We start from the raw sequence: 12,468 nt of genomic DNA on the forward strand, positions 1-12,468 counted from the left end.
GTGTGGGGCGTGGCCATCTGCTTCCCAACAGAACAAATAAATGTTTGTGGGAGAGAAACCAAGGGGTGGCCTAGCCTCAGAGAACCCCCTCAGCGAGTGCCGCCCTGGGCCTGAGCCAATGTCCCCAAGGCCTGTCCTTCTAACTGGTCCTGGGAACTTGGCAGGAGCCTCTGGGGTCAAAACCAATTTGCCCCCTACTCACCCCCCCCCCCCCCCCCCCCCCGTCGTGTCATGAACACCCGCACAGACACAAATAGTAGTGGCTTCTTTACTCCCCAAAGTCCCCTCTTCTTCACAGAATATTTACAAACAGGGACGGGGGTGGGGTAGGGGCAACTTCACCACCAAATAATGGACTGGGGAGTGGGGGCAGTGCTAAGACGCGCCTCTGCGCGCAGGGAGAGTTCCTGAGGAGGGCCCCGGGCCCGTTGTGACCCAGGTACCCGGAAGGACCTGAGCAGTTCCAGGCAGGTCCACAGCCAGGCTGAGGCTGGCCCAGACGGCTCAGTCCAGGTCGGCAGGAGGTGAGCCCAGCTGCTTGGAGGCCAGGAGCAGGCGCGTGGCTGCGCTCTCCGATTCGGCCTGCAGCCTCCGGTTGTTGTGGCGCAGGCTCCGCACCTCCTCCTCCAGGGCCGCCTTGTCTGCCTTCTCCTGGGACCGGTGGGAGGCAGGTGTCAGAGCAGCGGCTCCTTTCCCAGGGCGGCCCTGTAATTCCCCGCCGACCCCCAATCCGCCCCGCGGTCACCTTCTGCAGATCTTCCTGCAGCTTCCTGAGCATGGACTCCAGGCGAGAGACCTTCTCCGACAGGTTCCCAGGTTCTGGCCTGAGGACGTGGGGGACAGGTTCGTGGGACCAGGGTAGGTGTCAGCACCTCCGGCTGCCTCCCAGCCCGCTTAAATGAGACGGGCCCAACCCCTGTGTTCGCAGACTTCTGTGGGTGTGAGCGCGGAGCCCCGCCCGGGACAACGCTTAACTCTAGCGGACGGGCACGTATGGAGGCCACACAGGTACAGCGAAGGGGCTAGATCCGCAGGGGGAGGCTTACTCAGCATCAGACTTCGGAGTTCCCTCGGCATCCCCGCTCTCTGGGATGGGCTGTCCTGTGGGGACAGAGGGACCATCTGGGCAGGAGGATAAAGGGAGAAAGATCCCCGCCCCATCCTGGCTCCTACCCCCGGCGCCCTGGTGGCCTCACCCTCCCGGGACAGTGACTCCAGGATGGTGTTGCAGGTGGAGGCGATCTCTGAGATGGACTGCCACTCGTCTTCCAGGGTCTCGCTGCCCGCCTCTGACATGACTGTGGGCACAGGGAGGTGGGCTCAGCCCAGGGAGAGCCCAAGCCAGCCCCTCTTCTGCCCGCCCCCACCCATGACCCACACCTTGGTCCAGACTCACTTTTGCTGATGGAGTTCCTCAGAGACAAGGTTCGTGGCAGGAAGGAGGCCCTCAGCTCTGGGGCCGGGTCGCCCCTGTCCTCACAACCACTGGGGCTGCCTGGCCCATCCTGAGGGGTGTTAATGGGTACGGATGCAGTGACGTCCACCTTCCCTACTGTGCCCACCACCGCCCTTTGGGCTCGAGTCTTGTTTTTGCTCACCCGGGTGGGTGGGGTCTCCCGGCCAGCACCGGGTGCTGACGGCTTGGCCGTGGCGGCCAGGAGGAGGTCCGGGGTGGTGTTAGGAAGGACCGGGGCCTCGTCTGACAGGGAGCTGGGGAGAGCAGAGACAGTTCAGCGAGAGAAGCTGCACCCCAGGGCCCCTGCTCTCACAGACTGCGGCCGTCCAACTTCACTGGGCTGGACGAGAGGGAGGGCCGAGAGGGAGCACCTGCGGGGTGACGGTGACGGCGAGTCCTGGCTGTGCAGGAACTCGGTCCTCTCTTCAGCCAGATCCCCAGGCCCCGTGGAACTGCCACCCTCCAGCAGGCACGCTTGTAGCAACTGCTGCGTGGTGGGCTGCAGGGTCGCCGCCCCGGGGGCCTCATCCTGCACGGGCTCTGGGGCCCCCCGCCGGCTGGGCTCCTGCAGAGACAGCGTGTACAGCTCCGAAAAGCTCCTGGCGGGAGAACGGGGCGGCGTCAGGCAGGAACACCCTGTCCCCGGTGTCCCGCATCTCCAGCCCCACTCCCGGCTGTGCCCGAGGCTCACTTCCAGGAGGAGAGCTCTCCAAACACCCTAACGACAACGAAAACTGTTTGCCTGACTACTGGCCATTTTTTCCAGACCCAGCGCTGCCCCTGTGTATCCTGGGCAAATCACTCTGAACACCCGTTTCTCCGTCTGCGAAATGGGTAAACTGTACCAATTCACAGCCCGCTGTGAGGATTTAAGTAATGACACAAGTAAATCACCCGGGGTAGAGATCTAAAACCTCCTGCCTGGGAGCCAAATCCAGCCTGCGCCTTTTTTTTTTTTTTTTTCCTGTTTTAGCAGATGTGCCTGTTTTCCTACTCCTGTGAGCCAAGAATGGTTTTTACATTTTTAAATAGTTGGCAGAAATCAAAAGAACATTTCATGACACATGAAAATCAATAAAATTCAAATTTCAGTGTCCACAAATAAAGGTTTAGTGGAACAAAGAAAACGAATTCATTCATGTGTCCTCTATGGATGCTTTTGTGCTACAGCACAGTTGAGTAGCTGTAGCCGAGGCCAGGTGGCCCAGAAAACCTAAATATTTACTGTCTGGCCCTTTGGGGGAAAAGTTTGCATATCCTGGCTTAAGCCGGTAAGTGGCCGGTTGCATGTATGCGTCTGTGGATGATACTTTTAAAAAGACGGGACTGCTGTTGGATCTTGGCTTCACTCTGCACCTGCGACTCAGAGAGATTAAGAAACGTGGGATTCTCTGGAGGAGAGCCCTCCCCACGGGTATTCTTGGGAGAATGCTAATGGCGACACGGGAGGCACAGGCTCCGCGGTGGCCAGCTGCCAGGTCCTCCCACCTCCCCGCATCCAGGCCCTGACCTGCGGGGCCGGCCGCTCTCGTCGGGGGGCAGGACGGTGACGCAGACCTTGGGCGCCGAGCGCAGCAGCTGGGCAGCGGCCTCCGGGCCCAGCCTGGGCAGCGGCTGGCCGCACACGCGCAGCAGGCGCGCCCCTGGCCTCAGCCCCGTTGTCTCCGCGAACGTGAAGCGCTCCACGTGCGTGATGAATCCCTCGGCGTCCACCTCGAAGCCCAGGCGGCCTTGGCCTTCGCGGGGCAGCGCCAGCTCGAGGGTCTCGCAGCCTCGGCTCACCAGCTGGGGCGGGGCGGGGCGTGAGCAGGGCGGGCACTGCGCCAGCTCCAGTCCAGGTCCCAGGCCGCCCAGACCGCCTACCCCACACCCCCGCACCCCTACACCCCGGCAGATGAGGGCCTGAGGCTCAGAGACCGGAAGTCACCTGCCCGACGACCTCCCCGCCCCCCCCCCCCCGCCCCCGTTCCAGCTCTGCCAAGCGCCAGGGCAGGGTTTGCCCCCAACCCCCAATTTCCCCTTTCACGGGAGAGGCGGCGAGAGCGAGGGGTTCCACAGCCCGCTCCGCCCCCGAGGTGGGGAGGGACCCGGCGGCGAGTTGCCTTACTCCCGGGCCTCACCTGCAGACGCGCCACCACCTCGCCTACGGCATGGCCGGGGGGCCCGTCGAACCGCAGCGTGATCGCCTCCCCGCGGCCGTGGTACAGGTCGAGCCGCTGCTCGGAGAAGGTCCAGGCCAGCACGTCGCGACAGGCGCAGTTGAAGACCACGCGGCCGTCGCGCGGCGCCACCAGCACCAGCGTCTCAGCGGAGATGCCCAGCAGGCAGGGCACCTCGGCGTCGTCGGGACCACGGGCCTCGGCCCCCGCGGCGCCCCGCGCTCCGGGCGCCGCGCGCACGGCCCACACCAGCGCCCCCGCCGCCTGCAGCTCGGAGCCCGGGCCCCGAGGGGGCGCCTTTCGCCTCCCGCCCAGGGAGGGCAGGCCAAAGCGCGAGGCCGAGTCCAGCGACGTAGTGGTCACCTCGTTGGTGGCCAAGTCCTGCAGGTACTGCTGACGCGTGCGCGTGGCCATGGCGTGGAACTGGCGTGCGTGGCCTGCTGCCTGCTCGCCATTGAGCGCCTTGGCCAGCAGGAAGGCGCGGAAGTCCGCGTTGGCCGGGAAGGGGCCTCCGCCCTGGGGCAGAGACGGCCCAAAGGCAGGGGTGTCCTGGGTGCGGCTCACGGCCACCCTGAGGGGAGGGAGGCGGTAGTTAGGGGCCACCGGGAGGGCCCGTGGCGGTGGCAGAACTGGGACCACCCAGGCACCCACCTGTAGGAGGTGTGTGGCGTGCAGGGTGCATGAGCCCGCACCACCAGGAAGACGTGCTGGAAGTGCGAGCGGATGGTGGCGGGGCAGAAGGGCTTGCTGCCGGGTTCCTGGAACACGATGGTCACGATGTCGTTGCCAATGTGGCGCTTCCGAAGGAGCTGGGAGTTAGATGGCAGGAGATGTAACCCGGACCTGTCTGCCCAAGTCCCTCCTAATTCTGGCAGGGCGGAGGCTGGGCATCAGGGGCTCCCCCACCTGCCCCTGGGGAAGGTCTGGGGTGATTGTCTTTGGGGAGGGTTGTTTAGGCCTGGAGAGATCTCAGGTCAAGGTGCGAATGCCACCGCCCACGTGACCCCCCTCCATGGTTCCCCAGAAGCCCGTGGCCATCCCCCAGCCCCGTCATAGCTCTTCACACCTGCTGCTGGTTATTGGGGGTGTAAGGCAGCATCGTGGACACGTGGAACATGATCTCGTGGTCCTGGTACGTGGTATACAGGGAGTGTGTGCCTGTGGAATCCGCTGTGGCCAGGGGTTCGGGGACACGGGGGGACAGCAAGAGGGATCGGCTCGGACTTGGCATCCCTGCTTGCGGTCTCGAGCTCCTGTGCCCCCCAACCAGCAGGCGGACCACCCCTCATGCCACCAGGTCACGAAGTCGTGGCTTCACCCGTGGCCGCTCCCTGCCCCTTCCCCCACAGGCTCCAGCCTCCAGCCTAGGCTCGGCGTGGGCGAGCGGAGATAGAACGAGGACCTCAGTGAGGAGTGGCCTGCTCTGAGGGGGGGGGGCGGAGGTGGATGTCCCAGGAGAGGACAGATTTGGCCCAGGCACCCGCATGTGTGGAGCAGCTGAGAGTGGAAGGAGGCCAGAGGTGCTCCGCAAGCGGCCCTGGGGCCCTTCTAACCCGGGAGGCAGGGGCATTCCCGAGGAAGCAGGGCTGGGGGAATATGTGTGTTTGACGGAGGGAGCGGTGCCTGCCAGCCCGCGTGGCTCCAGCTCAGGCAGTAGGGCATCAGGGCCTTGGGGGACCATCCTAGTCCTTCCTTCCAGCCCGTGGCTTGCCTGGCCAGTGTGGCCCCTGACCCACGTCCTCAACCTGCCCAAAGAACTCTTCGACCCGGGCCTCAGACCCAGGACACTACAGGGGGAGCGGTGACAAGCCAGGGGGCTCTCACCAAGGCCGTCTGCCCCTCAGCACCGGTCCGCCCCCACTCCCAGCCCCCCGGGCCTCACTTTTGGTGTCCAGCTGGGCCCTGTAGCTCTCAAAGCCTTTGAGCCGCACCACGTCGCCCAGCAGGGTGAGGAACTGCGTGAAGGCCGGTCCTGCCTCCTGGTTGTTGTACATCTCCTCCTCCGAGCCCTGGCCGGCGCGGCAGTACAGGATGCCCACCTTGCGCTGGAAGCTCAGCTGCGGGGCAGCACAGGCAGAGGGCCCAGGCCTCAGTCTCTCGGGCCCTGCGCCCACCGGGTCTTGGGCAATGGGCTGGGGGCTGGGCTGTCTCTGCGAGCGGCCCTGAGCACCTCCCTCGCTAAGCCACCTCTGTGTTTCTGCCTGTAAGTGGGCTTGGTCTGTCCTGCCCCCTCCCCCCACCCCACCCAGGGCTCAGGAGGGTAGAGGAAGTCACAGGTGGGAAGGGACCAGGAGGGGGGTGGTTCTCATGTGACCACAGAAGAGGTGATTCGTGGAAAGGACCCGGCCCACGGTGCGCTCGCTCCATCTCTGTGAACGTTCACATTGTCATCCTCCTTATCTCAAGGCTAGCCTGTCCTCCCCTCCCTCGAATCCCAGGCATCCCCAGCCCAGCCTCTGGAGGCCTTGAGCCCTGCACCCCCTCCGCTCACGCCGCTCCCGGCTCCTTTCCATCCGGGGTTAACCGTGCACAGCTCAAGGTGCTCTGGCCCCTCGGGCTCCAGCCTCCTTTCTTCACGAGAAGCTTGTCTACACTCAGTCCCCACTTCAATTTCATCACTCCTGACTCCCGTAGCCCCGCTTCCTCCCCAGCTCCAAATCCCTGCGGCTCCTTCAGCCCATGGGCCTGCCTTACCCTGGCACGCTGTCTCCATGGTGGGCGCCTGGGACAACTGGAACTTCACTTTACCTGAAACCCTAACGACCCCACTGTCTCCGGCCTGGGCCTCTTCTCCGCCCACGGTCTCTGCCCTCGGTGACGGTCGCAACCGTCTCCACGGGAAGAGACTCCAGTCTCTGCCTCCAGCTCAGACCTTTCTTCTGAGCTCCAGACCCGTTTCTCCGGCTGCCCAAGTGTCCTTCCCCCCACTTGGCACCTCACCCCCCTCACTGTGCCGCTCCCATCGCACCCACCTACCCCTGGACTGTCATCTCCTCTTCACCTCTGCCATCATCACCATCAGGTCTGGCTTGGATGACTACAACAGCCTCTGGCCTGGACCCTCCAGTCTGGCCTCCACACTGCCACCTGAAGGCTGCTCTACCTTTCATACCTTCCATGGCTCCCCAGTGCCCCCAGGACCAAATGCAAGCCTTCCCAAATACAAGCCTTCCCCATCCCCCTTCCCCCCAAGTGCTACTCCTGCCACACAGAACTGCCTATAGGACCCCAGTGTGACCTGCCCTCAGTCACTAAGCCTTCACACAAGTTGTTTCTTCTGTCTAGAAGACACCTGTTCTTCCTGAGCCAAGCCCTTACATTTCCACCATGATACTAAACCCCAAGCCAAGGAAGGGCTGTCAAGACTACCCTTGGCGCCCCATGGAGCCTTCAATATTCCTCTTTCACTGCTCCACGATTAACTGTGGGTCTCTCTCTCTCTCCCCACTGGCTGTGAGCTACTCCAGGACAGCACCTGGTCTGGACATGTCCCCACGTGTCCAGTCCGGGGCCCAGCATCAAGTTGTGAGAAAATGTTTGTTGAATGGCTGACAGACCGAATGACACAGAGGAGGAGAATCGGAGCCAGTGGGCAGCTTTCAGCACAGGGCCGGGAAGGACTTCCACTGGCTTGATCTGACCCACAGTGGAACAGGCAGCCCCAGGAAGGAGTGAGCACCCCACACTGAGAGGAGACTAAGCAGCACCTTGCAGGGCAAACTGACAGGGAAGGAGAGGGACTTGTAGGAAGGGGAGCAAGTGTTTCTCAACTGAAACGTACACGGCAATTAACTTGCGATCTTCTGAAAGTACAGGCTCTGATGCGGTGGGACAGGCAGGGCCCAAAAGTCTGCGTTTCTAACAAGCTCCCAGATGGTGTGGATGCTGCTGGTCTACGGGTTATACTTTGAGAGGCAAGGCTCTGGATGACCTGTGCTGCCCCCTCTGAAAAGCCAGCTCTCTTGGGGTCACCGTCCAGCCCAGGATCAGGGTCAGGGCTAGGCGGCTGGGAGCTGAGCAGACTGGGTTCAGACCAGGTCTAGCTGTAGGGGCTGCGCGGGGACACCGGCCACTCACCACTTGCTCGTCCAGTGTGAGCAGCGTGCGGGGCACCTTCGGTGAGGCTGAGCCCAAGCGCAGGCTGGTTGGGCTCAGCCGCGGCGCCACGTGCTCCAGAAGCTTCCTCGGGGACAGACCCCGCGGGGGCCCCGGCGGCAGCGCATCCTCCGAGATGGTGCCGCGGAGGGTCCGGAGCTGAGGAGGGGACATAGGGGCGCTCAGGATCCATACAGGCTTTCGAGGAGGCAAAGCGCGCTCGGGTCCCATGACCTCGGCCCACCTGTGTGGTCCGCACGATGACGCGGTAGCTGTGCAGAGTGCCTCCTCCGCTGCCTTCCTTCTCCTCCCGCCGCAGGCTCACTGCCACCGGGCCCAGCACCTCGTCCAGTCCGAAGAAGTTCTGGTGTTCTGGAGGGGGGTGCGGGGGAGGGCCGGTCGGTGGATGACCGCCCCCCCCCCCCCCGTGGATGACCGGCCCCACACACCCCTAGGGGACCCTAGACTAAGGCCCACTCCCTCCGCAGCCCCACCCCCGTTCTACCAGGCCAAATCCCTATCCTTGTTTGGCCCTCTGCCCCGCCCCCGGGGCGGCTGGGCACACCTCACACCTGCCCCAGACCCAGGGGGCCAATGCCCGCTGGCTTCCAGGCCTAGATCCTGCCGGGGGGCCCGCCAGCCACATCCTCCCGTCTTCTGCTGCAGGACGTCTGGGGCCCTCCCTTCTGGGAACTGACGAGAACGAGAACGAGGTTCCCAGGTGCAGAGGTTTTCACACCTCACTCTTCACCTCACAGAAGTGTTGATAGAAATTCTCTCCCCAGCCCGGAGGGGTAGGAGGGGTAGGATGAATCGATGCAGGCAGAAGGCCTCAGGGAGGTGGTTAAAGCTAGGCCCTGCAGGGCAGTCTTGGCCCCAGAGGCAGACCCTGACCCTTCACGCAGCTGGCCGGAAACTTGACAGGGAAATGACAACTCCTGAGCCCTACCGTGTGCTGGTCAGGTGACAGGGCCTGCTGCCCAGCCCTCCCCTTACCTTTGCCGTAGAAGTACTTGCGGTAGTAGCCAGCTCCCAGGTCTGCGTGCTCCAGGCTGTAGGCCGAAGTTCGGTTCTGCGGCTCCTCCAGGATGGACACGGCCGCGTTGGGCAGTGCAGGGGGCACGGGTGGGGACGCCGGCCCACCCAGGCCCAGCTCGCCCTCACCCCCGAGCTCACTCACGAAGCCAGGCGCTTCGAGCAGCAGGTCCGAGCTGGCGGACGGGTCCTCAGCGGAGGCCGGAGTCCCAGAGCCAGCCTCTGCGTGGCCGCCCGTCCCCCGCGGCCTCGGAACCCAGTCAAAGAGCAGACTCTGCACGTCATAGTGGGCGAACCAGTGGGGCTCAGGCACCGGCGGGAAGGCGGGCTCCGGCTCCTCGGCCGGGAGCCCCAGCAGTGCCAGGGGGTCAGTGAAGAGCCGGGTAGGGGTCGCGGCAGGGCGGCTGGCCTCCTCGTGGCTGTGGGCCCGGGCGCGAGGGCTGGCCGGTGTGGGGGGCCGGGCCTCGCCGGCATCGCTGCCGCTGCGCAGGAGCGGGCCCCGGGCTGGTCTTGGCTCGAAGGTGTGCGGTGTCAGCGGGGGCCGGGCCGGCTGGCGCAGCTTCCGAGCGAAGAGGTCATCGGTGGGCGCAGGGGCCGGGCCCCGCCGAGGGCTCCCCACGCCACCGGCCCACATGGGCGTGATGTGGGCCTGGCTCTCCGGGGGCCGGGTCGCATTGGCAGGCGCGGGTGGTTGGTGCCCGGGCGGCAGGCCAGTTCCTGCCCTGAGGGAGGAGGGGGCTGTTCAGTGGGGCCTGGGGAGAAAACAGGAACCCGGGCCCCCAGCCTGGCCCTCCACCACGCGGGTTGGCTTCCGGCCCCCCTCCGCGACCATCAAAGCCTCTTCCGCTTTCCTGGCCACTTCCTCGTCTGCCCTAGGCTGAGGTTTCCAGCCCCCTCCTCCAGCTAAGTGAGGGGCAGGGCCAGGGGCCGGGCTGTCTGGGCCTTGGCCCCGAGGGTCTTGGAGTCCGGGCAGCCCTGGGGCGGTCAGTTCCTACGGCACACACCGTGGCTCTGGCCTGGGCCCAGAATGAGGGTCCCCACCAAGTCCCGGCCCAGCTAGACAGAGGATTCGTCTTCACTGGGACGGGAAACCCATGGGGCCACTGATGTCTGGGTCTTACCCACTTGACAAAGGGAGGACGTCCTGTCCCCAGAGACTTTCCTCCCTGCCCCTCCCACTTCCTTCAGGGTCCCGCAGGAGCCCAGCACCCAGAAGCTGGGTCTCAATGCCCGGGCCCTCATGGCCTCAATACCTCAAGGACACAGAGGTTCCCGGGGGGCACTGGGAGGGCAACAGAAACGACAAGAGTACTTCCTTCAGTACAGGAAGTGGCCCCAACTCTGAGCCCAGCCCCCTGCCCAGCACCATATCCTGAGGAAGGTGCTGGGGTCACACCAGCTCAGTCATGGGACCCATCCCCCTGGCCCGAAGGACAGGCCCAGGCTCACTCTCTGCAGCCTACTGTGGCCATGCCTGGGGGCAGGGGAAGGAGTCACACTGACGGAACCCCTTTGCTGGAACTGGGACCCACGGGACAGCTGCCTACCTGGCCTCACTGATGCTGACAGGGAGGTCTGAACCCCGTGTGACAGATGGTCAAACAGATCCAGAGAAAGGGATGCTCTTGCCTGAAGTAATTCCATGTTACAGCAAGGGTTTGAACCCGGCTCTGTCAATCTCCAGGGCCTAGACAGCGCAGTACCTGCCCACTCCCGTCCCTGTGTGTGTAGGTGTGGGGTGAGCGGGGGGTGTTGGGCTGAGGCTCGAGGTCTCACGGGATGTAAGACTGAGATACCCAAGGTCCCAGGGACCTGCTAAATGCGGAAACGTGTCGAGGCCAGGGGCAGGTGCCAAGGGTAGTGTGAGAAGGTGAGGGAAGCCACCCCAGGTGAACTCAGGTTGGTGTGGGCAAGCAGGACAGGGATGTGGGACCCTCCACTAGGAACACAGGCGACTGCCGGTAGGGCTTTGGGCATCCTCCGGTGACACTGTGTGTGGCCGGGGTGGGGGCCAGGGCTCCGTCCACCCCTCAGCTTAAGCTCTAAGACAAAGCAAGGGTAGGCCACCACGCTCGGGGTGCCTCCTCCCTTAGTTTCTCCTAGGACAACCTCTGACCTCACCCCTGAGCCTCTGTTCCCTCATCCCTAAAATGGGGTTAACCTTCTGCCCTTTCCCAACACCACTGGGAGCCTGAAAGGAGGTTGAAGAGTGTGAAGCTGACCATGTGTGGTGATGATGCAGGCCCTGGTCTTGGGCCTGGGTTGTGAAGTGTGTGTTGGAGTGGGAGGGAACACGAGAGAGGGGAGCCGTGTAAGCCCCTGCTCCGCGTGGGCTGAGCTCTGTGTACGTGTCTGTGCACAGCCCGTGGGGTGCCTCTCGCTCTGGCCCAGTGCTGGGCTCTAGCCTTGCCTTGGGGGGTGTTCTTGGGCTCTGCCCCCCACCCGGCAGCTTCACACAGGGTCCATTGAGGCCGGGACATTCCTCGCAGCCTGTGTCACTTGGGGGGAGGGGGCCGGCCCCGCCCCCACAGATCCGGAAGGCCTGGCTGCCCCAGGAGGAGGCCCTGGACGCCTCCCAGCACATCTGGAGGTCACGACCCCATTTCTGCTGCCAAGGGGGCGACAGATGTTTCCTCCCAGGCCAGGCCCGAGACTGGGGGACGGTGCGCAAAGGCTGAGGAGGAGGCCGCCCCGAGACAAGGGGAGCCCCAGAACAGGGGGAGCCCCTCACACAGCCGGCAGCAGGGGCAGTCGCCAGCGCCGCCCAGAGGAGTCGGGGGCCGCCGCATCCAGTCGCCGGCACACTGGACGGGCCGGGCCATCACGCAGAGCAGAGTGGGGGCCGCCGGCCGGAGGCAGGGGACTGGACGTACCGATTCGGGACTGGAGCTGGAGCCCGGACGGAGGTTGGGAGGGTGCAGGCGGCGAACGCGCCGAGGACCCCCCTTCCACACACACACCACCCAGGCCCACGCCAAGCCACCTTTTCCCCTGTCTGGCCCGACCTCGGTGCTTCCACTCCCCCGCTCCCGCCGGTACCTCTAGGGCTCCCGCCTGGTGGCCGCCTCCCGCGCTGAGGTTCCGCTGCCTCTCCCGTTAGCTCTAGGGCGCTGGCTCCGCCTGGGGGCGGGGCCGTGCCGGGGGGCGGGGCCGCCGCGGAGCGGGCGGGGCCGGCCTGGGAGCAGCCTGGGCCGGCGGGAAGCACCGCGGGCGGGGACTGGCCAGGCGTCGGCAAGGCGGGCGCGCAGTCCGAGCGCTGTGGGGCCTCCAGCCTCCGCCGAGAAACGCTGAAGTGTACCTGCCGTCCAGACCAACTCCGAGGGCTACAGCAGGATTCCTGGAGCGTTTAGCAACCCCCTCCCTTCCCACCCATCCACCCCACGCAGCAGGTGCCCAGAAACTGAGTATTTATGAGCACTTACTAAGCACTGAACCCTACTCTCCACGCGCTCTCATTTATTCTTAAAACATTTTGGACAGGTGTCCTCTCTTCTTTATAGCTGGATAAACTGAGGTTCAGAGATGGGCTTCGGCTAAAGTCAAGGCCGATAATTATAGGCACTAGCCTCATGAACTGGAAGTGTTTGAAAATACAGGGATGAGAAAGTGAACAAAATGAACTTCAGACCAAGGCTTCAAAAGGAACAGGTTAGGGGGGGAAGGGACCTAGGGCTATGTGAACCCTACCTGGGCCTTACCTCTATCTCCATCATAACCCAGCCC

The 12,468-nt window shown here is 64.3% G+C and overlaps 1 protein-coding gene and 1 long non-coding RNA gene across 5 annotated transcripts; one reads left to right on the forward strand and one right to left on the reverse strand.

The window, feature by feature from the left end:
* Positions 1–254: 254 nt before the first annotated feature.
* Positions 255–11,880, reverse strand: SIPA1 (signal-induced proliferation-associated 1). 4 transcript variants are annotated; one of them, XM_049616316.1, is made up of 16 exons: positions 11,785–11,880; positions 8,707–9,467; positions 7,955–8,082; positions 7,693–7,869; positions 5,498–5,672; positions 4,682–4,785; positions 4,267–4,424; positions 3,577–4,186; positions 2,967–3,241; positions 1,828–2,055; positions 1,599–1,710; positions 1,397–1,505; positions 1,197–1,298; positions 1,047–1,101; positions 746–824; positions 255–651 (listed from the first exon to the last, which is right to left on the reverse strand). In XM_049616316.1, the coding sequence occupies exons 2-16, from the start codon at positions 9,377–9,379 to the stop codon at positions 505–507; spliced, it is 3,132 nt and encodes a 1,043-aa protein (XP_049472273.1). In that variant the 5' UTR covers positions 9,380–9,467; positions 11,785–11,880; the 3' UTR covers positions 255–504. The 4 variants fall into 4 exon arrangements, with proteins under 4 accessions (XP_049472273.1, XP_049472264.1, XP_049472256.1 ...); XM_049616307.1 differs by having other exon boundaries at positions 1,047–1,122; XM_049616299.1 differs by having other exon boundaries at positions 1,397–1,710.
* LOC125912406 (uncharacterized) lies at positions 818–2,562 on the forward strand. The gene is made up of 2 exons (XR_007454708.1): positions 818–1,008; positions 2,223–2,562. It is a non-coding gene; the product is annotated as an uncharacterized LOC125912406 (long non-coding RNA).
* Positions 11,881–12,468: the final 588 nt, after the last annotated feature.

This window comes from Panthera uncia, chromosome D1 (assembly GCF_023721935.1).
Source record: "Panthera uncia isolate 11264 chromosome D1, Puncia_PCG_1.0, whole genome shotgun sequence".
In the NCBI taxonomy this organism is placed as follows: domain Eukaryota; kingdom Metazoa; phylum Chordata; class Mammalia; order Carnivora; family Felidae; genus Panthera; species Panthera uncia.